Here is a 27,734-nt window from a genome sequence, read left to right as displayed (position 1 = left end):
AAGTGCGCAAACTGACAAGGAGGCACGTCGGCATGAATCTAGTGTCACCAACTCAGAGGCCCAAATCTATCAAAACACCTTCTATTTTAGAATATGTAGGGGCTGGCCCTGTGGCGTAGCGGTTAAGTGTGCGTGCTCCGCTGCTGGCGGCCTAGGTTCAGATCCCGGGCACACACCAATGCATCGCTTCTCCGGCCATGCTGAGGCGATGTCCCACATACAGCAACCAGAAGGATGTGCAACTATGACATACAACTATCTACTGGGGCTTTGGGGAGCAAAAGGGAAAAAAAAAAGGAGGAGGATTGGAAATAGATGTTAGCTTAGGGCCGGTCTTCCTCAGCAAAAAGAGGAGGATTGGCATGGATGTTAGCTCAGGGCTGATCTTCCTCACACACACAAAAAAAAGAATATGTAACTCAAACACATATTTTGCTCAAGTAATTGCTTACCCACTCGTAAGAGAGAATCCAGCAGCCACGCGCAATTCCCAGTAGCACATTCAGGGTCCGCAGAGGCTTCCCAGCGAGCACGTGAGTGGTAGTTTCACACACTTCCGGGGCTAATGAAAAGCCCTTCAATTTATTCACAACCTGGATGATGACGTTCTGCTTTCTATCAAATAGGAAGAAAAATATCAACAAAATGAATATGTTTCCCGCGTGTGAACATCAAGGTGATTACAATGAATTAAAAAAAAAAAAACTAGAAAGCTAAAATTCTACATTGATTTCGGCTATGTTCATGTCTTAATTTCTTTACAATCAATGACATAAAATTTGGGGAAATAAAAAAACTCCAGATCTCAACTCCAACCGTCAATTTTAATGGCCGAGAAAACTGTAGTTGCAAGGCTGTAAACAGCTTCCCCAGAGCCCGTGGGTAGGAGCGCAGCCAGCATCAGAAACCAGCCCTCCTGACACCAGCCCAGTGCTCTGCCCGCCACAGCAATTATTTACTTTTTTCACTTATTTGACCCAATTTATGCATGGTCAGGACAAAGCTTCTCACTTAATTATTTTGAAAATACAACATTTATTGCGAGTCAAACACGTAGTTTTTCTACTAAGAGGGGAAAAAAAAGCCCTTTTTATTAAATAATCAGATCAAATCTTAGAGCAGAGGCTCCTTATTTTCACAAAGCTCATCATTGTTTACCTTCTGGTCCATCACTTCATTAATGCCTTAAGTATCTTTTTTTTTTTTTTTAATATTCTTCCTAGCTAACTTCCTTACCAAGGAACTCTCCACTCTTCCTTCTACGATCACCTCTCTAAGCCCCTTAATTCTGATACATTGTTTTTCCCTCTCTCCCAGCAAATTTTGGAACTCTCCGGTGAAATACAAAGGGTATGTAGGGATTTCTAAGCCACACTACAGCATATACAATGTGTTAAGAAATAAACTTATCTCCTCTCCAGAAATTATGTTAAAAGGAGAAAAAGTCAGTTCTTGTCCATGCTCATACAGACTGCCTCCAATAATCTGCCTTCCACTTTATCGAGTTTCTTAGCTTGATCTCCAGTGGCCTTGGGTATGTCAATTGCAGGCCTTATAAAATGAAAGTCTTGAACTACCGTCACGGTTTTAAATTCTTAGAGATCCTTAGGGTAGAGAAGATGAATGGGTCAAGACTTGGGCCCCATCTCATCACCACTTCAACCCGAGGATCTGTGCTTATTGGGATTGTGGAAAATACTACATTTGGGGGAAAAAAAGGCAAACAAAACAAAAGCAAAGAGAAAAACTTCTAAATCAAATGCTCTCCAGAACCCTTCATTTCTGCATATTCATGATTTTCCTCATTCCGAGTCTGGCAGCTGCCAGCTATTTGCTGGATTTGCTAATAAACAACAGGCGTCTTTTCAGGACACGGCTGATCCATGTGGCATCTTGTTCTGGGTCTCGTTCTTCACTTCAGACAAGAAGCATAGGTGGGGGAAAAGAATAAAAAGAGAATATGGCCTAAACTGAAAAGTCTGATGTTCAAACCTTTGATTGAGAAAGTATCTAGTTATTAATGTTTTCTTATTTGGAGCAAAAATATAGACTTTTAAAAATTTTATGCTCATATTGAATATTCATTTCTGTATTAGACTATTTAGGATGTCCAATATATTTCACATTTCAATATGCATTAACACAAATTGTGAGTGTGCTCCTTTTTCACTATATAACGATGGTGTTTGAATTATCAGTCCTTTTAACTTCATGCCATGGGTAGGAAAAGGATCCTGCAAGAGAAAGTGTTCTAAACATTCTTTTAGCAGCCTGTTTTTCACTGAAACATCCCAATGTTTTGATGAGTGTCTTAAATCCTTAAAACTTACGATTGATCATAGAAAACATGGTTTTCCCCTCTAAACAGGAATTCAAAAATCTGTTACAAAAAATATAGTGCTGTATTTTTGTTGGATGTACTTTATTGTGTTAAATGTTTAAGGAAGGTGATAAGAGCATGCCAGCAAGCTATTAACTCTTCCACGACACGTGTACATGGCTGCTTTAACATCGCTGTAGAAGGCTTCACACCAGGGTTTCTTTAAGACCTTTGAGGGGAATGTTCCAGCCAGCAATGCTCTCCACATATCGGACATTCATGGAGTGGGGGTGGTGGACACACAGAGCCGTTAGGTATGAAGCAAGCTAGAGGAAGAGTGAATACCTAACACCTCTTAATGCTGTCTACACAACTCAGAAAGCCTTCAGAGCTAAACTGTTCACAGTTTTTTAACCACCCTTTTTATTTCCAATGATCTTCTAATTCCAATATTAATTAAATAGAGCAACAGCGGTACAGTACAGATCTATGACCTGCCCCAAAGCACAGCATCACAGTATATGAAAGAAAAGTCTAAAATTTTATATTGAGTAGAAAGTTATAAAAAACAATGAGTACTTACTCAGATGGCATGCTTGTCATGACTAATGTTCTTGTTGGCTAGAGATTTCAAAAGAGAAGGAACAAAAAACAGTCAAAAATATAAAAAATATTTTTTTCCCACAGAAATAAACTTGAATACGTTTTTTGAAAAGTTACATCACTTAAAAATAAACATTTAAGCATATATCAAAGAAAAAAACCTTTGTATTCCTGGGAAAAAAACAGCCGAAGAGATAGAAACTCAGATACTATCCCTAAACCAATCCAAAATAATCCAGGACATCAAGTAGAAGAGCAAAAAAAATGTTTCCCTCCAGAAGTCCATTCTACTAGCTAAGCTGGCAGAACTCCAAATGTGCCAACCTGTTCATGGACTTCCAAGGAAGGAGAGGGTAAAAAAGGCGTTTCTTTGAAGGCTTAAGAACCATTTCTCCCAAGGCTTCTAGGCAACCATATCCTTGTCTCAGATACATGTACCCAATAATGCTTGTGCTTCTGTTGCATGGGTCACCCAAATTCTTTAATCTCTTGCACACGGGAAGCATAGATAACGGGACTGCTTATTTATGTGTTGCATCTCCTTTTAACTGGAATTGTAAATTTTTTTTAAATAAAAGTTTTAAAATATTTTTTACTTACATAAGAAATGCACGCTGATGGCAAAAAAATTAAATGCTTTGGAAATATATAATTAGAAATATAAATTCCCCTGTAATTCCACCAGCCAAAAATAACTATTGCTTAATAATTTGGTATATAGTCAGCCAAATGTTCTCTCTCAGGGAGTGTGTGTGTACACAATTTTTTCAAAAACAAAAGCAAATGCACATTATTCACATACTTTTATAACTCATACAATCTACTTCAAATGCAACCAACTGTTTAGTGTAACTGTGAACTAACCACTGCACACTTACTCATGTCTTGAATGGTCCTTGTGGATAAATGAGAAGGAGGAACAAAAGGCATTCAAAGGACCCCAGGTGGACACACAGGATAGAATTGAAGGGACCTGTGTACCACATGGGTATATTTGGGGAAGGCAGAGGAAGGAGAATGAAGGGATAATATGAATCAAAAAGATTTTGAAAAGAAGAACGCAGAGAAGTGGCAGATGAGCCACTAATGGATAACTGCTGCCCTATCTTCTATCCTCCTGGAATATTCTTTGTTAGCTCTCATCTGTTTCGAATATTAGTAGAACAACTGCAGCAAAGCTCCCCGAGTTGAGTCTAGAGACAAGGCCTTTATGTAGGAGTCTCTAATCATCAAGTAAGATTCTGGCTGAAACCCAATCCTGTTCTTCAGCGTCATCCTTGAATGACAGGCCCAGTGACATGACCAGCCCCCAATAAAATCCAAAAGAAGCCCATTCCGTGGCATCCACTTTCTTCTGTGGAACCATCCAAAAGAAGCCGGCAGGGTTTCATCTGCGGGAAGTACCTGAACTCTAGGACCAAGGGATGAAGAGGAATGGGAAAAGGTAAGTTTCGCGACTTCTACAAAGCTACGTTCTCCACGACATCGCCCTCGGACCATTTCTCTTCTTTACCTATACGCACTCTCTAGGTGGTCTGTCACACAGCCTCATGGTTTACATACCAGCTACATGCTGACAGTTTGCAATTTCATATCTCTAGCATAGACCTATTTCCTGACATCCAGACTCAAATATTCGACTTACTTGATATCTCCATGTGGAAGTCTAATGGGAATCTCAAATTTGACATATCCAAAGCTAAAATACTGTTCTAGTCAGGCAATTAGGCAAAAAGAAGAAACAAAAGACATCCAAATTGGAAAGGAAGAAGTAAAACTATCTCTATTCACAAATGAGATGATCTCATATGCATAAAACCCAAAGGAATCCAGAAAAACTGGTAGAACTAATTCAGCAAAGTTGCAGGATAAAAAAATCAATGCACAACAATCAATTGTATTTCTATACATTAATAATGAACAATCAGAAAAGGAAATTAAGAAACAATTTCATTTATAACAGTATCAAAAACAATACAATACTTAGGAATAAAGTTAATAAAGGAGACTTAAGACTTGTACACCGAAAATTAAAAAAACATTGATGAAAGAAATGAAAGATCTAAAAAAATGGAAAGATATCCAGTGTTCACGCATGGGAAGACTTAATAGTGTTAAGAGGACACTACTATTTAAAGCAGATTCAATGCAATCTCTATCAAAATCCCGTGATTTTTGTAGAAATGGAAAAATCCATCCTAAAGTTCATATGGAATTCCAAGAGAATCCAAATAGCCAAAACAATCTTGAAAAAGAACCACAAAGTTGGAGGTCTCACACTTCCTGATTTCGAAACTTACTACAAAACTACAGTAGTCAAAACTGTATGGTACTGGCATAAGGATAGATCTAAATATAGAACTGAAAGCCAAGGAATAAACCCTGACATCTACGGTCAATTGATTTTTGACAAGGGTGCCAAGACCATTCACAGGTAAACAACAGTCTCTTCAACAAACAGTGGTGGGAGGACTGGATATCCATACAAAAAAGAATGAAGTTGTACCTTCACCTTATACCATATACAAAAATTAACTAAAAATGGATCAAAGACCTAAATTTAAGAGCTAAAGCTATAAAACTCTTAGAAGAAAATATAGGGGAACATCTTCATGACGCTGGATTAGGCAATGGTTCCTTAAATACAGCACAAAAAGCATAGGCAAAAAAGACAAAATAAATAAATTGGACTTCATCAAAATCAAAACCTTTTATGCATCAAGGAACACTATCAAGAGCGTGAAAAGCTAAACCACAGAATGGGAGAAAATATTTGCCAATCATATACCTGATAAGGGTTTAATAACCAAAATATATAAAGAACTCCCACAACTCAACAAAAAAAGAACAACCCACTTTAAAAACAGGCAAATAACTTGAAGAGACATTTCTCCAAAGAAGATAAGCAAATGGCCAATAAACACATGAAAAAATGCTCTACAACACTAGTCATTAGAGAAATTCAAATCAAGCCCTCAGTGAGATACCTATTCATACCTGCTAGGTTAGCTATAACCAAAAACAGGAAAAATAACATGTGTTGATGAGGATATGGAAAAGTTGGAAGGCTCATACATTGCTGGCTCGAATATAAAATGATGCAGCCATTGTGGAAAACAGTTTGGTTCAACTTTCATAAAGTTAAACACAGAATTACTATATAATCAGCAAATTTATTCCTAGGTATATACCAAAAAGAATTGAAAACAGGGACTTAGATACTTATATGAGAATTTTCATAACAGTATTATTCACAATACCAAAAGGTGGAAACAGCCTAATAGACCATCAATAGATTAATGGGTAAAAACATCTGGTATATATATACAATGGAATATTATTATTCAGCCATAAAAAAAGTAATGAAATTCTGACATACTACAACATGGATGACTCTTGAAAACATTATGCTAAGTGAAAAAAGCCAGACACAAAAGGACAAATGTTGCATGATTCCACTTACATGAAACATCTAGAATAGGTAAATTCATAGAAACAGAGAGCAGATTAGAGGTTACCAGGGGCTAGAGGTGGGCTGGGGAATGGGGATTTATTGCTTAATGAGTACAGAGTTTTAGTTTGAAGTGAGAAAACCTGGAAATAGTGGTGATGCATGCACAACACTGGATGTTGCCACTGAATTGTACATCAAAAAATAGTTAAAATGGCAAATTTTATGTTACATACATTTTATCAAAATAAAAGAAAACAGTTACACTATTGATCTTCTTTCCCAAACCTACCCCTTCCACAGCTTCATTTGTGAATGGCAATTCCATTCTTGCTCAGGTCAAAAGCATTTTCATCATCATGGACTCTCCACTTTTTTCTCATACTCCATGTCCAATCCATCAGCACATCTATCAACTCAACCTTCCAGATATATCCAGAACCTGACCACTTCTCATCAACTCCACTCCTAGGATCCCACCATCTCACATGGATGACTGCCAAAACCCCTTCGATATCTCCCTGCTAAAATCTTTGAGATTTCAATCAATGCTCAACACAGAGCCAAACTGTTAAAACACAAGTTAGAAAATGTCAATCCTATTCTCCAAGCATCCAACAGCTCTGAGTAAAAGGCCCTATACAAGATGCCACTGTTCCTTTCCTGACCTCACCTCCTACTGCTCTCTCTTTCACCCACACTGCTTCAGTCACACTTTTCCTCGAACATGACAAGCATACTCCCAGCCCAGGGTCTTTGCATTTGTTGTTTCTTCTGCCTGGAATGTTCCTTCCTCAGATATCTGCAGGCTCACTCTCTTATCTCCTTTAGGTCTTTACTCAAGAGTCACCTTCAGGGAGACTCTCTCTAGGCTGCCTGTCTAACACTGTAGCCCTACACCAACATATCCTCTTCCCTTCTTTTATGTTTTTTCTTAGCATTTATCACACTATTTTATTTTTCTTATTTATTGTCTATCTCTGTCCCTCATTTAAAAATTGCATATAAACTCCAAGAGGGCAGGAACTTCTGTTTGCTTTTCTACTTTTCCTACAACACCTAGAACGGTACCTGGCAGACAACAAGCACTCAAAACAATATTTATTAAATATTTATTATAAGTGGATAAATACAAAATGGGAAACAAGTATACACACATATACTTCATATATATATACTTCATAGAATCTATTAACCTATTCTATTAATATCTGCTAATATCACTCAAGAAAAGAGAACCATGAACAGCAGCTTTATTAGGTCTGAGTGAAGGAAGGCTTAGACAGTTAAGTCAACCAGAGTCTTGATAGTACCTCTCCTCTCAGGCTGAAGGAGAAGAACTGTTTTTATAAGGAAACTCAAAATCCAAAATGGAAGTCTAAGTGAAAAGAAAAAATATACAGAAGGCAAAAAACAATCCAAACAAAAAAGACTATCCTGCTTCTATGTCCCTCTGACTTGCAGATGTCTGATAAGGAATCTAGAAGACTAAAGATTCATTTACATAGTCCAGCTACAGAACCTAAAAGAGACAAGCCTTCCCTAGAGTATGGTGTTAATGAGTGTCAAGACAGCACATGTTCAGACCGGTGTGACAAAGGACCCTAGCCTGAAATACAGTGATGAAAACAGCAATCATTATTAAGAGTAAGCATATCTACTTATCTGATCTTATAAACTAGAAATTGGAAAATATATCTAGTATAATCCTCTTGATTAATCAAGAAAGCTCCTTAAAATATGACATGTATTGATATCCGCAACTTATTTAGCAACGGATAACAAAATAAGAAGGCTGACGGATGGAGAAATGGATGGATATATGATAAAGTAAATGTAAGAAAGCGTTACTTGTAGAATCAAGACTAGAGGGAAAAATTGTGAAATAGTTTTAAATGGAGCAAAAGATTACTGGGTCTCTTCAATGGAAACCTATGCATTGTTCAGCACACATACCCTTCAAGGTTATCTGCTTCTATGGGATTTATGCCTTTCATTGTCTTTGAGCTATTTTACAACTCTGTTAGTTATAGAAAAATGATAGTAATGCAAATAATTCTTGTCTATAGAAATGCAAAATCTGTCCAGTGGAGGTTCAATTGACTTCTTTCTCCCACTGGAGAAAAAGCCAGCTTTGGATCTATTAACAAAGCCATTTCAGCACTCCCAACGATCCATAAATGTGTCTGCTCTGTGGATTCGCCTTTGAACAGGACAAAACAGCTTTCTGGTCCTATCATTAATTAATGAGTTAAATAAAATCTTTAACACATATTCATTTTCTATTAGTAAAAGAGTTATTAAAAAAAGCATCTTTTAACACTTTTGAAGGTCTTCCATTGAGATGCCCAATAGATTCATCTGACAGAGGTAGGTAATCTTCATCCCCTGAGAAGCACACTCCACAGGCAGCTTAAGTCCAGGCATGTCTTCTATTGGCTTCCAGAGATGAATCCCAAGTGGCAACAGACCCTTGCTGACTCTTTGTTTTTCTAATTTTAATTTTCCTCTCTACTAGTTTTTGTTTTGTTTTGTTTCATTAATGGATAAATTAGTCCCCATTAGTGGAAGAAGTGCTTGGGAATTTGGTTTTACGGTCTGATCACTTGGTGTTCTATATAAATTAATCAGTGGATTATAGAGATCTATTCTCTTTGGGGTAAGAGACAACAGAGGACCTGATTGATTAGCCTTCTTTTGCTTGCTTGCTTATTTGCCCATTTTGATTTAAAATCAATTAAGATTTTCATGCCCACCAGGAAGCAGAACAGCTCTGAAATCTAGACTGATTTTGGTAATTCTGTCTTTATTCTTGCCTGGTGGCTGAAATTATAACCAATTCAGAAATGTTTTAAGAATTCAAATTCACATAGTTAATGTGTTTGGAAATTAAGACTACTTTAAAATAATTTTAGTTTAATGAAAACAGCTATGTCTTCTCTGAATTATCCATGTTAAGTATAATACAAACATACATTTTATTCTTCTTGGGTTTATTTTCCCTAAACTTAAGTTTGCTGATCAAATAAAATAAGATTACTCATATATAATGTTTAAAATTATAAAAAATATAAATTGTGACAAATCAAATTGAATCATTACTCTAACAAACTTTTTATATCGATACTGTGTTTTGTAGCACATCAGTGTGAAGATAATTTCTAGGATCTTTAGTGTTAAACTAATTAAACCAGGAGGCCATTGGACTGAGGTGGCTCTAAAGCCTTAGTAGCCTACATAAGCAAACCCAAACCTGAGCCTATAAATACCTCAAGGTTAAGAAATCAAAACCTAAGGACAATCAGCCACAAACAGCCAACTAGGCTTTCCCAAATAAGGCAACTGCTCAAGCTACAGCCAATCAAAGAATTTCCTTGCTTTGCTTCTGCATCTTCTCTATAAAAGTCTCTCCCCAGCTCCTGTTGGTAGAATGCTCCTAATCACTTCTGGTTTGGTGCTGCTAGATCCTAATCAATTTTTGCTCCAATAAACTCTTAAAAATTTTAGTATGCTTCAGTTTATATATTTTTTTCCTTTTTTTTTTTTTTGGTGAGGAAGATTGGTCCTGAGCTAACATTTATTGCCAATCCTCCTCTTTTTGCTGACGAAAATTGGCTCTGAGCTAACATCTGTGCCCATCTTCCTCTATTTTGTATGTGGCACGCCACCACAGCATGGCCTGATGAGCGGTGTATCAGTCCACTCCTGGGACTCAAACTTGTGAACCCCAGGCTGCTGAAGCAGAGCATGCGAACTTAACCACTACACTACTGGGCTGGCCCCTCAGTTTATCTTTTAACATTAGCTAATATAAACTTTGGTCCTATATTAAATTGAGTTAATTAAAAAATCATTTGGTAACTCAGTAATTTATAAAATAGAATACGGAAACACTGATTACTAAGTATAATTTTAATTTTATATACTTTTGCTTATTTCTATATGCTATAGAGAAGCTATGTCTTTGGATCATGTCAATGAATGTATTCATTTTGGCAACTTTATAAGGGCTTAAAAGAGACACGGGGGTAGAAAGACGTAATGTAAGCCTTGATCGTCTGCTAGATTGCCTGTCTAAGACGGACATCTCTCAATTATCCTCCCCAGTTTTCTGTGAAATAGAATTTAGTAACTTTGCCTAAAATGTATAATTAATATGAATGGTTGAGACCACACTAAGAGAAATAATGAGAGAGGAATACAACTGTGCATGTACCCTCGTGTATCAAAAAAAAAAAAAAGGAATTTTATCTTAAAGCAGTGGTTTTCAGGTTTTAGGGTCTCTAGATTGCTTTACACTATTGGGACTTACTGAGGAATCCAAAGAGTTTTTGTTTAAGTGGATTATGGCTATCGATATTTACCATCATGGAAATTGAAAAACTTTAAAAATATTTATTGATCCACTTGAAGATAGCTGTGAAGAACACATTGTATGTTAACAAAAATAACATCTGAGTGTTACCATTAAATTTGTTGTGACCACATGGTCGCTCTAGACTCCATCCTTAGGCAAAGTGTTAGTTTGTCCCAGCATAAGAAAAGGCATACTAAGAGTGAAACTCAGAAAGTCCACTTAATTTACTCTAGTTTTTAACAGATGAGTTTAAAGAAAGCCACAAAATGTGTTAAAATTTTAGCCAAAGTGTGCTCAACACTGATGGTCTTGTTTTTATGGTTCACTGATAATGCCTTTGCCTACAATACAAAAGGTCAGTCTTAACTTTCTGTATGATTTGCTTACATAGCAAGGATTGTGTAAAACAGAATAACTGTCTCTTCTTTATGTTGACTATACCATGCCTGTCATTATTTAAGAAAACAGAGGTTGCTCACTTAGGTTACAGTCTATGCTTATGTTTAAATGTTTTAGCGTCACTTTGATTAAATAAGTTACCCAGTATGGTTTCTCAGTGCACATGATCCTGCCTTAACGAACTGTACAAATCTCCTCTGATAACTTTTTTGATTTTTGCCTTCTCCAAACTGGATCCTAACTATAAAAAAAATAAAACTTTAAGGATATTGTTTACATCTAAAACTATCTTTGCGATTTCCTAAAGGACTCCTGGAAATCATAATGATATTTTTATTTTTCACTTATAAGAAGAGAGGTGCTAAGATAACTAGGTTTGATATGTCACTGTTGTAAAGTTTTGTGGGAAGAAATGTGAAATCAGAAGGGCAACTCAGCCTGTCTAGGTGAAAATCTAATAGGTAAGATAAAAATATTTCAGAAATCATATGCTTTATGGAAAATCCTTGATATTGGTTATTGCCCATGTTTTCTGTAATATGTTTTTACTTTCAGCGAAAACACTGGTCAAAACACTTCTCTAATAGTTCTCTTGAGATTTCTTCTACTTAGTGTGTTCTAGCCACACTGTGCTATTAGACGATAATACAGTGTTATAATTTCAGCTATTATTTAAAATGTTAACTTGGTCAGGGTCTTGCTTCTATCATTTAAATCTAGCATCTTCCAGGCCAACAGCTTTCAACTGGGGATGCATATCAGACTTATCTATGGATTTTTATAAAAATATAGATGTCCAGGACCTAATCCAGTCTTGCTGAATCTCTTTATTAGATATTCTGACATGTTAGTTTATTTGTGTCTCAGGAATATTATGCTATATCTCAAGATTTTTTTTGCCTATAAAAATTATGTTCATCCTTTATAAATAAATCGTTTTATTTATCAGAGGTAATGTTTACTAACTTATTTGAAAATAGGTTTAATCACAGACCTTAAAGAAATTTTGCATATTTTTTTGGTAATCAGTTTATTATTTTGTTTTTCTTGCCACAAAAACAACCAAATTTCCTTGTCAGTTTCATTACTCTTGTCATGAACTCACATCAACCCTTTCACATAAGAAAATTATGAGTAATTAATCAACACCAGTCGTTTTAGGTTTACAGATAGTTTTGCTTTCCTCTGATGCTTGCTGAACAGCTTGGCAATCAGGTACAGGCCAGAGTTTGTGACCTCAACACAGGACGTCTCAGACCCCATGGAAAAGGAAGGTATCGAGTAACCCAAACTACTGATGTTTCAAAGAATAAACTATTAGGTATAGGCCTCTAATGGCAGCGCTTAGTCAACTTTCAGACCAGAGCCTCGGCCCGAGTCAGGAACCCCAGGCCTCTCTTTAGCTGACAAGTAGACAGCTTTATGAGACTGGTAACTCAAGCTCCTACAGAACAAGGACTAACTACACAGCACTAAATGAACAAATGATGAATACTTAGTGTGCTTGTGAACTCGGAATATTGTTGATATTGTTTAATGTTCTATTTTATGAATGTATAAAGAAGCCCTTTCTCTTTCTTCTTAAGTTATCTGTAATTCAGAAGGATACAGAAAACACATTTTTTTTTGTGTGTGAGGAAGATTAGCCCTGAGCTAACATCTGTTGCCAATCCTCCTCTTTTTGTTGAGGAGGATTGGCCCTAGGCTAACATCCATGTCCACCTTCCTCTACTTTATATGTGGGACGCCTGCCACAGCATGGCTTGACAAGCAGTGAGTAGGTCTGTGCCTGGGATCCGAACCTGCGAACCCCAGGCTGCCGAGGTGGAGCGCACAAACTTAACCACTATGCCACCGTGCTGACCCCAACACTGCTTTTGTAAACTTAAAACATTTTAAAATGATATCTGATTCTCAATGATTGCCTCAAAATTCAGAAACTTTTATTAAGCCCCTTTACTTTTCATGGCAATATAGTTATTTCTATAGTTTTAGAATATGTTCTCTGTCTTACCAGGATATAACTGGAAAAATCAGTTATGCAACCAGGCCATGCCTAGAATGTCTTATTTGAGAATGATGTTCATTTAATCAGGTATGATCAGCCTCTTTGCCAATGCCTACAAAGTCCTCCTTGGAAATCTGGCCTGGTACCTGGTTTGGAGCCCCAGCTCCACAGATGCTGTGGAAGGTCACTTCCTGAGAGACTAAAACACTTAGGATATTTTGAGGACCTCAAGAAGAGAAATCTACCCAAATTTATGGGTACTGCAGGTGAAATTTGGAGAAGAGTTGTTGGGCTTGGTTTCTTAGCCTTAAGATAGCAAGTAATGGAGGGGTTCTAAAAGTTCAGTCTGAAATCACTCATGAAAATGTTCACACATAACTTTATTTTGTAATTGTTCAGTACTACATGGCTCTAGATTTTAGAAAGCATCATTTAGAAGGCCTACAACCACCCTTGCTGCCCCTATACAAACACTCAGGTAATAACTAGTAAGATTAGCTTTATTTTGTAATCAAGAATAATCTTTCTTTGAGATTATTTTGATCATAACGGAGGGATACTGAAAAATACTTTTGAATGGAACAAAAGATTACTGGGTGACTTTAATGGGAAACTATGACTTGTTTGAGGACACACCCCTTCAGGGTTATATAATTTTATGTGCTTTATGATGTTCATCCTCTCTGAGCTATTTACAACTCTGTCAATTGTAGTAAGATGATAATGCAAATAATTCTCGTCCACAGACATGCTAAATCTGCCCAAAGAAGGCTCAGCTGACTTCCCTCTCAGTGTGGAAGAGGCTAGTTTTGTGCTTATATAGCAAAGGCATTTCAGCTTCCTAATGGTCTATCAATGTATATACTCCTCAGGGTCTCCTTTGAACAGGACACAACAGCTTCCTGGCTCCTTCACTAACTAATGAGTTAAACAACACTCATTTTATATTAGTAAGAAAGTCATGATCAAAATCTTCTAAAAGAAAAGTATCTTTAATGAGTTGCTGGGTATATGGGTGTTCAGTGTATAAGTTTTTCACTTTTTTCTGTTTGAAAATTTTTATCATAAAATTTAAAAAATATTGTTCGGGTACATATTTTTTTAATTGGCAAGGCATATGACAACTACTGCAAAAACAACTCAAGCTGTTAAGTTATTACTAACTTGACCCTAAAGTAATAACTTTATCCCTTATAGCACTCTAAGTGTAGTTAGCATTTGGCATGTTCTGTTGAGTTGAATATATTTCTATATACAAAATTCAATGTGTTTCTCGTCCTCTTAGAATGCTATCATTATTTTTTATGCACAAAATATCTTATAACAATCAATTATACAAAAAGAATACATGAAAGTACAAGAAATACAGTCAGCGGCTGGTAGACCCAGAACAAGACTGTAATTCAGGAAATCTCTTTGCTGCTCATTTGTTAGTGATTTCATATGTGACAGGCCACTTGGCCTTTCCTTATCTCATGTGTCTCATCTAAGAAATGAGATAATGAATTACTCCCAGAGTGCTGCACGATTAATAATTCTGTTGAAAGTAAATATTAATACTAGCGCTTTTGTAACTTACAACCTTCACGGTATGTAATTCCATGAGAATACAAGCCATTTCTTAACTTAGTCATTTATCTATGTAACCTTTGCTACGGGTCACATTTCAATGATGGTAATAAGAACAGGCAGAAAGTTTGGTCACTTTATTCTCTTTAATCATGGTAACCTGACTCCTCCAACACCCCCTCCCCCATGTGATATTCACAGTGTAAAAATCTAATGAGAATCAGTAAACCTTGTTTACCATTGTTGGAAAAGATCACCTAACACTTATTAGAACCAACTACATTCAGTGTCGAAAATTAAACAGTCCTGGGGCCGGCCCCCCAGCTTAGCGGTTAAGTGCGTGCGCTCCGCTGCTGGCAGCCCGAGTTCGGATCCCGGGCGCGCACCGACGCACTGCTTCTCCGGCCATACTGAGGCCGCGTCCCACATACAGCAACTAGAAGGATGTGCAACTATGACATACAACTATCTACTGGGGCTTTGGGGAAAATAAATAAATAAATAAAATTATTAAAAAAAAAAAAAGAAAATTAAACAGTCCTTTACAACCAAGACCTGGATTTACCTTACCTGTCCTGTAAGACAAATTCCCATTCTATTAAAAGTTGATTCTCCATGACAAAGTTGAACTTCACCTGTGCCCTGTGCTCCACAACATAGAATGCTGACTAAGAAATCTTCTCACCATTGTATGTTTGAGAAAAGCATAATCAGAAGGACCAGGCTGCTCTCTCATGCTCCAAGGTAGGACCCACCACCACTCTTCCTCAATGACTCCGAGAAGAGCATCGCCATCCTCCTCATGATTCCCACAAGACTTGCTGACAGTTCCCTTGTTTACCTGCCTCTGTAAAACCCCAGGCCCCTTCCTGTTCTTGGAGACAGGCCTCATTCATGAACATCCTGCCTATTACAACAGTCTGAACAGAACAATCTTAGTTGTCTTGTACATTTTGTTTTTCATAGTTTTAATGCCCTGACTCAGATGGAATTGGCCCTGTTTCCTCACCAGGTAACCAGGGCTCCAGGAGCCCTCTGGGCGCCATTCCTGAGTAGTGATCCAGGGGCCCAATGTTGAGTCCAGCTCCTTATCTATGCTCCAGACCCTTGTCCCTTGATACCATGGTAAGAATTTGATTTTGATTCCTTTTGAGTATTCACTTGATTTCTGGTGCTAGTTTCTTTTGGTTTCATGGTCTGGCTATTGGGTGATCTCAGTAAACGGGCTGACAGTTTTTAGAGATCTTACCTTTGCTGGGTCTGCCTTGTCAGCTTTTTCTGATTATTTTTCTACTTTGAGCTCAAAATTATTAAGAATTTCATGCCATCAAGAAGTAGATACCTGGACTGAGTTTTGTATTTTGCGATTATGCCTGAGCCATGAGTGAAATTTTAAAATTGAAATTATAAGCTCTGTTTGTACGTTTATCTGCCTGTAATTCAAAAAGGCCGTTACTGCCCATCCTGAGGTAAGCATCATGAGGTGGTGTTACTAAATGAGATTATAAAATCTCTTAAAGAAGCTCTATTACTATAGGTTTAGAAATAAGTACACATAAATGGAATATTCCTAAAATTCTCAGAAATTAAGAAAATTGAATGCCCAATAATATTTCAACAGTACTAAAAAAAAGTATTATAGAAACTCAAATGTTTTAAGAATTCAAGTTCACATATTTAGGTAAATCTTTGGCAAATGGGACTAGTTGAATATTTTTGATTTATTAAAAAAAGCTATGTCTTCTCTGAGTTATTAGCTTTAAGTATAACAAAAGTGTACATTTTTATTCGTTTTGTACATGACCTTCCTAAACTTATACAAGTTTACTGATTGAATAAGCGAGCATTACTTCTACTTAATGTTTAAGACTATAAAAAATGTAAATTTGTGTTTAACCATATTGAATCATTATTCTGACAAACTTTATTTTAACAGCAATTGTGTTTTATATTATGAGATCTTGAAGATAATTTCTAAAATATTTTAGGTAACTTAAAACTTTGACCTAACGCTAAATTGAGATAATTAATGTATATTCATTAGATACCTACATCATTGCTAAGTGAGAGAGAATACAGAAACTCTGATTACTGAGCATAATTTTAAGTTTATATGCTCTTGTTTTTTATTGTTGCATGCTACAGAGACAATGACATATGTATAAATGCTGGTATGTGACAGTGCACATTTACCCACTCCTAATTTTCTCTGTGAATCAGAAGTTAGTTACTCTAGTTAAAAGTTAAAATTAATATGTGGTTTATACTAAAGAGAACCCTTTCATGGAAATACAACTATGTACGTAGTTATATGTTTTCAATAACAATACTATCCTGAAGGGGTGGGTTTTTGGTTTCTGAACCCTCTGCACACTTCCAGCTTATTGAGGACCCCAAAACCTTTCTTTATGGGTTTTAACTATCGATGTTGATTCATTTGGAGATAGCAACTGTAAACGCATTGCATGTTAACATCTTATTAATGTTACAAACTTAGTTCTGACCTTGCAGAACTCCTGAGATCAGTCCTAAAGTAAAGTGTTGGTTTGTTCCAGAACATGAAAGGGTATAATAAAAGAAAAAATGTGGAATGAACTTTATTTGTCTTGGCTTATAACATCTGAGTTTGAAAAGCTATGAAATATGCAAAAATCTTAGCAAAGTCTGCTCCATATTGATGGGATTGTTTCCTTGGTTTACTGTTTACAGCCTTCATCTAAAATGTAAAGGGTTACTCTTTTATTTTTATATTTATTTTTGTGTAAGTGGCTCAGGTAAAGATTCTGCGTTTTACCAGAATAACCTTGTATGGTTTATGCTGACCTTATTATATCTTTGAGTATTTAACAAATCTAATCATCTAAGAAAAAGATAATAAGGTGCTTTAAAATCATGTTTTCTCTATGTTTATTTTAAAAACCTTTTATTGTTATTTGATTAAACAGGTAGTCAAGTATTGTTTCTAAGTAACCTATGATCCTATCTTAATCAAGTGCTCAAGATTGCCTAACAACTTTTGATATTTTGCCTTCCCCAAATCAAAACCTAAATGATATAATTTTGTACCTAAAGCTGTCTTTGAGATTTCTCAGAGGCACCTGGAAAATCACTAAGATTTTTTCTTTCACTTTATGAAAAGATAGGTGCTAAAAATAATTAGGTCTGCATGCTATGTTACTGTTGATGAGTTGTATGGGACGAGTCATCAAATGGGAAATGATGCTTAGCCTTCCTTAGGTTAAATTTGTATAAACAGAATGTTATTAATATACATATGTTTAGGTCCTACTCCAGACTATCTGAATCTCTTTACTTGATATTCTTGATATATTCTCAGTCTATTCTAATTATATGATTAGCATATCCATGGTACATTAAGTCTTGAGATTATTTTGTTATATCTGAAGATTTTTTTCTGCAAAGATTACATTCTGCCATTTTTATAATTAGAGTCAACGTCCACTCTTCTTTGAAAATAGGGTTAACTGTCATGTTTATAGATGTTTTGTCTAAAACTTTTTTGGATTGCCTTTGTCTTGCATACCACAGCCAATTTTCCCTGTCAGTTGCATTATTTTTGTATTGAACTCTCATCAGATCCTTTACTTTTGAAAACTACCATTAATAAGTTAACCACAGCCATTTAAAATCTTTTTTTATCTACAGATCCTTGTGTAAGTGGCTCAGGTAAAGATTCTGCGTTTCCTGACGCATCCTGATAGCACTTGCAATCACCCTAAGCCAGAGTCGATTTGTCTTCAACAAAGCAAGACCCTCCTAGATGCCTGTGGAAAAGGACTATGTCAAATCTTTTTGGGGTACAGTCTTCTGATGGCATCATTTAAACACTGTTGAGACCCTACCAGGGGACTGAGTCAGGATTTTCCAGAACTCTAGTTGAGAAGCAGACGGGTTCCTGAGACTACTAGCCCAAGATCAAGCAGAACAAGAGTTAACTACATAGGCCTAGATGAGCTATTGAGGGATTACTATGTCTTTTTGTCTGGAATATTGTTGATGTTTTAATGTTCTATTTTCTGGATAAAAGGAAGCGTTGCTCTTCTTATGCTGTCTAGATCTTATAATAATTTAGTAGACTAAGCTTTTGTAAACAGAAAGGAAACACTTAGAAATGATATCTCATTCTCTCTGCCTGACCCCTCCAGAATTTGGAAACTCTTATCGAGTGTTCTTATTTTCAGGGCAATATAATTATCTGCATAGGTTAAAAAAGAATCCGTCTTCCTTGTTACCAGGACATAATTGAAAACACTGGTTATGCAACCATGGCATTGCCTGGAAGGTCGCATTTGAGAACGATGCTTATTTAATCAGAAATGACCAGACATTTTTAATGAACTAAGGTTGACTTTACGGCACAAGTGCTTGCAAAGCCCTCTTGGGAAAACGAGCCTGCTACCTGGCTTACAGCTTCCCAGACTTACAGATGAGTATGGAAGGTCACTTTGCAGCAGGCCTAAGAACTGTAGGATATGCTGGGGACCTCAGAAGAAAGGAATTCACCCAAATTTATAGGTACTGCAGGTGAAATTTGACAGCAAGCTTTTGGCTTGGCTTGTTAGCCCCAAGGGGCTTTTAAACATGCAATCTAAGATTCCTTACCAAAACTTCTCGCAAATCAAATTTAAGGCCTTCACGGCAGATTAACATTCTTACTGCACCTAAGTAAATACACCTAACGAGACTAGCCTTATTTTGTGATCATAAATAATCTTTCTTTGATTATTGGGGGAGGGACTATAGAAATAAAATTTGTGTTTCTATGGGAAACTATGCATTGTTTATAATACACCATTCTAGGATATCAGATTCTAGCCATGTTCACTAAGTTCACTGACTTATTTTGCACCTCTATGTACATCTGCAGAGAACTGAAGGATGTGAAAACTCCATCAGAGATTTACTGGCCTTCCTTTTCCCCTACGGAAAACCAGTTTGGTTTTTTTTATCTTTTTTTATTTTTTGTGAGGAAGATTAGCCCTGAGCTAACATCCATTGCCAATCCTCGTCTTTTTGCTTAGGAAGATTGGCCCTGGGCTAACATCTCTGCCCATCTTTGCCCATCTTCCTCTACTTTATATATGGGACCCTGCCACAGCATGGCTTGATGGGCAGTGCGTAGGTCTGCACCTGGGATCTAAACTTGTGAACCCCGGGCCGCTGAAGTGGAGCACGCAATCTTAACCACTACGCCCTGGAAAACCAGTTTAAATCCCTACCTGCACATTGGCCTGGATCCTGTTACCTTGCCCAAATTGTCAATCCTTACCAAATTTTTAATTCTTCTGGTTTTCTTCAACATCTGGCTACAACGCTCCAAACTAATGTCTCCAATTTTTCCCCATCACCTCTGGGCATCACCAAGAACTAGCACCAGACTGTCCAGATCCCTATCTGGACTCCAGTTCCTTTGAAGCTGGCCCTTCTCCCCAGGACTGAAGGAGCTCTGAGTGCTGAAGCCTGACAATGTGACCATGCATGGGCAGGACTCTGTCTGGACAGGCTGCAGTCTGGACCATGAGAAGGTCTGGTGCAATGGTCATGCATGCCTTTGTAGGAGAGGTAAGCATATCTATGGGCATCCCAACTCAAGAGCCTCAAGACACTCGACGGACTGTGCTGCACAACTGAAACGTGCTCTTCCGCCGACCTCTGGGGTCCACGGGACTGGTCTCCCTCAGGGTTCAACTTCTGACTCTTTACTATAATGCAACCTCTATATCAATTTATATTGCTCCTTTTAATTTTAGGAAGCCCTCTTGTAAGATGTCTGATTTCCAGGACCCTTAAACAACAGATCTTAGCCATCACCTCTCAATAGATGGAACCAGTGCCAGTAAGAGGCCTCAAGAGACTATTTCTTAGACTCTGCTTCACCTCACTCAAAAGATTTATGTTGCCTCTGAGTTGTCTAGTGAGAAATGATATTCATTTTGAACAACAGGTGGGACTGACAATGTGGAATCTGAGCTTTGTGCTTCTGGAAAATAGTGCAGGTTAGAAATCCTCCATCCTTTGAATTTGAAGAAAAGGCGAACCCCAAAGGACCACTCTGCTCTCCAATATTCCAAGAAAAGATCCGCCACCACCTTTATTCCTCTAACGACTCAGATAAGACTATCTTCATCCTCGCTCTTGGTTCCCAAAGACTCCCTAATGAGGCTTTGCTTACCTGACTCTATGAAACCCCAGGCCCTCTCCTTTCCTTTGAGCATTCTTCACTAAGGAGTGATCTCCACATTACAACAGTCTGAATAAAATCATCTCCTTAATTGTCCAGTACATTTTGTCTTTCATATCTACTGCACTTTTTGTTTTAAATGCCTAGGAACAGAGTTTTGATAAAGGCTGTGAATACCCAAGAAGCAATTGCCTCATTAGAATTTTTCCTAAAGGGTTTTAATTTCAAATTTCAAGTTTACACTCTTTGGTCAATTTTGATTAAAAAGTGGTGAAAACATAAGAAAATCCTTAAATAATTAATGGAAATAGGATCATCCAATCCCTAAGAAAGAATATTGTCAGATATTAAATATTCATTTAGTCATTAAACACTAAGTGAGCCAGAACAACATATCAAGCACAAAACCAGACACCAGGGATTCCTGCCTTCAAGAGAGTGACAAGCATTTTGATACAAAATTATAATCCAATCAAATTATAGTGATCATTGGATATATATATAGTTGAGAATACAAAGGAATGAAAACTATCTGCCTGGAGGGGGGAAGTGGTCAGGAGAATCTTAAAGAAAAAAGCAACCAAGCTAAGGCTTCAAGGAGGAAAGAAGTTTGGCAGATAGGGTAGGATGGGATATCCCAGATGGGGTGAATAAATACATAAGGAAATATACATGAAAGAAAGAGACTCATTTGGGATCTGAGAGTAGTTTGTATGGATTCACCAAGTTGTCACTTAGGAGATCAACATTACAAAAACTTCCTTAAGACAGCAAAGAAGATAAGTCTTGGGAAGAACTGTGGCAAGACTGGAGGTAAGGTGAAAAGACAAAATGACAAACTTTTGCAAAAAAACAGCCTGGATAAGGAAAAACGGAGGTCAGCACCAAGGCCACGTCAGGGAAGACAAAAAAAAAAAAAGGCGTTGGATTTAAGATAATGAGGAGGTGGAATAAATGAACCTTGACATGGGGGGTGAGGGAGACTTCAGGGATGGCTCCTAGGTTTCTACCTTGATGGATAACGGGAACACAACAGGGTGACAGCGGGTTGAATGGAGAGAGAGAGAATGAACATAAATATCTGGGAAGAAAGATAGAAGGTCAAGCTTTTGAACATGTTCAGCCTCCAAGAACCATTTACTGTGGCAGGGTAGGGAGGATTATGCAATTAGCAATGTACATCTTTCGTTTCTCTTCAACGCAGGACAAGAGGTCCAGAAACTGGCAGCACAGTCTAAAAAAGAGCAAAACTCAAACTGTAGCAGTCTCCTTTGTAAAGAGACTTTAGAGAAAGAGTAAGACAAATCACTTGGGAATGGTGTGAATTGACAGACGGAAGAAGGTCTTTTCCTAACTCTTAATATAATGCTAGAAATGATATCCCTCAGTTTATATATGTCTTATAGGAATATTGCTGATTTTCTCCTTATGTTTGAGATAACACAAGTTAAGAACTCTTTCATTTTCTGCTATAGCTTATGATGGAAAGCTAACTAAGCAACTACGTAGTTCAAGGTATAACCTCTGACATCTCCCAGCACTGCCGCTAGTGGGACACGGTTTGGAGGTCCAGCAAGTTTACTCGTATTCATGGGTTATTCAAGGGTTTAATTATATTCATCAGACATCGGGAGAAACATAAGCATAAAACATATATCTTAACATTTTAGTTATAAGTATGAAGATCTCAGAAATGAAAAAAGTACAATAAAATTATATTATATGGACAGACTCAAGGAAAGTAGAAACCTTTATCTTATTATCTGCAATGTCTTATTATAAAATGTAACTGTACCACTCTTATTCTGCTCACATCTTCTCACATATTTAAGCATTTCAAGGTATCTCTCATAGAAAGAAGAATAACAACCCTTTTATGCTTTTAACTTTGTAGGGCAAGAAAGCCCTTGTCCAAATACAGCTCCACGGCACCAAAAGGTAATCAAAGCAAATGCTGAAAGGTAATCATGTGAAACAATCCACTAACCAGTGAGAAACAACTCACAAATATGAAACACTGAATTCAACTGAAGCAAAAGCATTTTCTGGAAGTACTAAAATAGTGAGGGGAAAGACAGAGAGAGAGAGAAAATATGAATATCTGGGAAATAGTCTAGTTGATATTGTTTTAGTAAGATCAAAGGTAGGTCAAATTAAACAAATGTACTTGTTTTATTAGTGATAAAAAAGAAACATTTAAAAAATAAAACATTCTTTGAAACGTTTTGGGTTTAGGTATCATTTCATAGGTAAACAGTGAACCAACTGTCCATAAAAGGAATGGAAATAAGGAGATAAGGCACACATTTGCCAAGATTATTGATTTTGTTCACTACTGATATAAGACCACCTAGTACATGGACTCTACCAGAAACATATATTTATATAAATGTTGACTATAGCGAAAATAAAAAAGAGCAAATCGAATATGACAAACGATAAATTCTGGAAACATCTTCAAATCACTTCCTGAGGATATTCTATTATTTAGATCCCTGGCAGCTATATTGTTTAAATTGTCTTCAGAAAAACTCAATCTATGGACCCAAGAGACCTTAGTTTTTAAAAATAAGAAGCTCACAACATGTATCTTTCATATTGTTGATATCTCTCTTTTTTAATTTGATGGTAAATCCTATGCTCTAAAGCTGTGTTCACCGCAGAAAATTGAAGTTAAAATCTTTAACTTTCTACGTTAACCTTTTTGTAACTTAACTGTCCTTCCTTATATCTTTTTTCCTTATGTGAAATTTATTTTAATTCATTAGGAGAATTGCAGAGACTCTTAATATACGGGTTGCTTTTTCTAAAAAATATAATGCCTTTCTAAATGTTCTCAAATAAAACAATAATAGTGATCAGTAAAGCATCGGTATCAGTTTTAAATACTCATATACTGGATGAAAATTAATTTTTATAGTAAAAAAAACAAACATAGAGAAAATGTACACCCAGGTTATTCATCAATATCCACATTGTTTCAAAAAAATACACATACATTGCTTTACTTATTAAGATGTTTTATCTAGCACACTTAATATCTAAAACTAAAACTCCCATTGGGTCTACACATACACCCATTTCCTGGCTCTGAATGTGGAGAGGGACTAGAAGCAATGAAGCTGTAATAGCAACAAGGACACTGCTATAGACTGAGTGTTTGTCTCCCAAAATTCATATGTTGAAATGTAAACCCAAGGTGTTGGTATTAGGAGTGGGGTCTTTGGGAAGTGATTAGGTCATGAGGGTGAAGACTTCATGAATGGGATTAGTGCCCTTATAAAAGAGACCCCAGAGAGCTCCTTCCTCCCTTCCACCATGTGAGGACAAGCAGGAAGGTAGCCATCTATGAACCAAGAAGTGGGCCCTCACCGGTCACCAAACCTGCCAGGCCTTGATCTTGGACTTTCAGCCTCCAGAACTGTGAGAAATAAAAGTCTTGTTTACAAGCCGCCCAGTCTATGGAATTCTGTTATAGCAGCTCAAACAGACGATGACAGACACTGAGTGCCAGATCTTGTTTTTATACAATCTACTCTCCATTGAATGGAATAGGGTTCCACAGAGAAATGGGACCTGGGCGAGAAAAGTAAATATGAGCCCAGAACATCTTAGTATTCTAGAAAAGAAGGACGTGCTTAAGGAAGAACGGAGTGTGTCAAAAGGCCAAGTTAAAGGGGTCTCACTGACTAAATCTGGGACAATCTGAGCATCCGCCTCCCAAAACAAACAACAGCAATGAGTTATAACCCGAATCTATAAGTCCACACAGCGTGTGGTGGGAGAAGAGGACCTACAGAGTATGAAGGAGGGTGGGAGAGCCGAGGGCTGCCCAGAGCCGTGCACTTTCCCCACCGGCAGAACAGAGACAGTCACTGGGCAGACGAAGACTGGCTTCTGAGCTCAAACCCTTCAGTGAGGCCTTTCAAAGAAATTTGCTAAAACTGCTTAAGTTCTGGTGTACGGCAGAGGCTTCTTTCACTATTCACTCTAAATATAACCCTAAAGTCACCAAGTCTGGCCATTAGGAAACAAATGGGCTGAATTTGGGGAAAAGGTGCAAATTCACGGGATTTCTAGGCCAGTGCTATTATTTAGAGAAACAGACACATATCTCTACCCTCCAACCCCTCAGGGGTCACACCACAAATTGCAACCCTCCTCAACTGTTTCTGATTCCTAGTTTCCGGTCCATTAGCCCTCCTTTTTGTTAAAAATTCACCTACAGAACTGAATGACATTGTAAAGAACACCAAAAACCAGAAAAGAAGAAAGCTAGAACCTGGTCAATGCTGAGAAAGCTTTCAGTGCCTTGTAATAAACAGAATTAGATTATAACTAGTGAATTTATTTAAAATTAAAAAGCAGAAGACATTTCTGCGGAAAAATAAAACAGCACAACTTCAAAAAAAAAAAAAGTTTTCAAAATTGAAAATCCCTGATAATGAACACCAGAATGAGAACTGCTGCAGACTAAGCTGCTACGGTTTGACAGCCATTGTATATTAGACTATTTTCTTGCATAAACTCACCATTGACATATTAACTAAATCTTAACTCATATCCAAAAGCCACAAAAGTATATGCCAAAATCTACTTGAAATGCCTCCTATTTTATTTTTTTAACAGTCTATAATAATGCCTCATTGATTTTGAGTTGTGGTTTTATCTGTCACTCTTCTATTTAACCCCCTTCCTCTGAATAATGCTGTTTTTATTTCTTTTTTTAAAAAAAAAAGTTACTAAAGTATCTTGGATTAATATCCAGTAATTTATATTCCTGAATTTATTATTTGGAAAGCAATCACTTTAAAAACGACTAAAGAGAGCTGAATAGACTTAAGGAAAGGAGAAGTAATAAATATCTAATGATTGGAGAGGAAATTACTGCTCCTCCAGAGAAGACATGGTAAAACCTGCTTGGGAAAGCCACCCACGTTTCAAGTGAAATCTGGCCTTTTGGACAAATGTGTACAGCTACGCATTTCTACACATGTACGTTCCATCATATCTTAGGAACACAACAAATGAAACAACTTGTCCCTATTCACACATCTCTCTGATGTCAGTGGAAATAAGCCATGGGATTTGCAGGCCTCCCTCTCCCTTCCTCTCTTTGGTTTGCTCTTTGGCTTCATCCTCAGGCTGCAGCAGTTCCAGGAGATACATCCAGCCATAACAAAGCTCTGAGGAGCAGGAGAGCGTTTCTTCCCAGGGCTATCTCGAGTGAGAGAACACTTTTTCCAGAAACCTCCCAGTAAGACTTCCCTTCGCATCCTATTGGGCAGAAGTGAGTCATATTCCCAAACTAATTATGGGTATGAGGAACAGAATGACCATGATTAGCTTGGACTAATTGTCTGAGGATAGAGTGGATGCCCGGGAGAGGTGGGGGCACTGGTAGGAGGCAAAGAGTTAACACTTAGGCATGGATGGTTCCTTGGCACACTGGTTGCTCAGTAAAAAATCAGTATTTATATTAGGGAGGCACTGGAGGGGCTGTGCCTCTTTTACTTATCTATGGTTCCTTACTCCCAAACAATCCATTTTGTTACTTTTTTTTAATGTAAAGATTCAGGTTTGCTACTTCAGCAAGTTATTATTTTGTTTGAGTTTTTGCATATCTGAAACAGATTAATTTGATATTTCTAAACCAGTTGACCATGGTTTACTATCATTTGGCTAACATCCCCTAAATGGCATATTTAGCAAGCTAGACCTTGGACACTAGCAGCTCTATTTACACTTGTAATGCACACCTCTCACTGGCCCAGTGCATCGAGTCCCCACCAGCATGTTGCAGCCAGATTTCCAAGTTTCTTCTCTGAGCCTGTTGACCTCTCCTGGTGGGAAAAGTACTCCGACGTTGGCCTCTACCTTTACGTGGGCCAAGATGTGATTCAAAGCCATCCCGACCGGCTCTCATTTCCCCTACCTACAGTTCAAAACACCTTTGACAATTCATAAAGCACACATCCTACATGGCATGCAAAAATCAGTCATTCTGTACTGAACACAGAACACACATTTAAAAAAATGTGGTGCTCTTTGAAGATTCTTTTTTAATGTTTTCCATATAAATATTTTTTCTCTTATCTAACAGGAAAAAAACAACCTGCTAATGGAGACGAAAGCAATGTTACGCCATCCAGAGGCAGCGGGTTTTCAGTTGGCTTCACAGAGTCACATCTGCCAGAGAACTCCACACCTGTCATAACGAGCACATGCCCACCACTGCCAACTCCGGGGACACTGTGTCAAATGTGATTTATCAAAGCAATCACAGGTCATTTAAACACCTGTGTTAGAAACCAAGGGCACCTTCAGTCTTTGTAAACTCATCTATCAAATTATTTGCACTCAAAGGACCTCCACAGGAGATAGGCCCTATCTCACTGTGTACAGCGGCTCTGGACAATGGGAAATTATTTACGGGGACATTCATGAAGGGTGTCATCCTCGAGGAAGTGTGGCAATTCCCCTAAGCGACTAACAACAACATACTCATGCTGAATTTTCAAGAAACAAAATAAATATCACCTGTCATTTGGATGAGTCACTGCTCTTTCAACTTCAAAGTTAAATTTAAACAAAACAACACACATGATTATATGCTCCAGCCAAGCACTCTATCTAATGGCAAACAGCCAAAGTCCCGGAATTACTGCAAATTGTGAAAGCACATTCATAAAATATTCGAGTCCAGTGGAGGAGTGAAGTACTCATTCAGGGACCTTTGAGAGGATAGGAGAGACTAGGGAAAATAATCGCTCTGTTTAAACAAAAAGTGGCTCAAATACTCCACTTTCTTTATTCAAGAAGGCT

General features: G+C 37.4%; 1 protein-coding gene across 12 annotated transcripts in view; it reads right to left on the bottom strand.

Annotated features, from left to right (window-relative positions):
* MCPH1 (microcephalin 1) overlaps window positions 1-27,734 on the bottom strand; it is a 246,496-nt gene that overhangs the window by 155,719 nt on the left and 63,043 nt on the right. For all 12 annotated transcript variants that reach the window (XM_087418291.1, XM_087418300.1, XM_004440580.3 and 9 more), the window contains 2 exons: window positions 2,904-2,941; window positions 453-615 (listed from right to left, as the gene is read on the bottom strand). In XM_087418291.1, coding sequence (XP_087274417.1) covers window positions 453-615; window positions 2,904-2,941 — 201 coding nt within the window. The remainder of the gene's footprint in view (window positions 1-452; window positions 616-2,903; window positions 2,942-27,734) is intronic.

Source organism: Ceratotherium simum, chromosome 28, assembly GCF_057802395.1.
Source record: "Ceratotherium simum simum isolate JZ-2026a chromosome 28, ASM5780239v1, whole genome shotgun sequence".
Lineage (NCBI taxonomy): Eukaryota > Metazoa > Chordata > Mammalia > Perissodactyla > Rhinocerotidae > Ceratotherium > Ceratotherium simum.
This window is presented reverse-complemented; position numbering and strand designations above follow the sequence as displayed.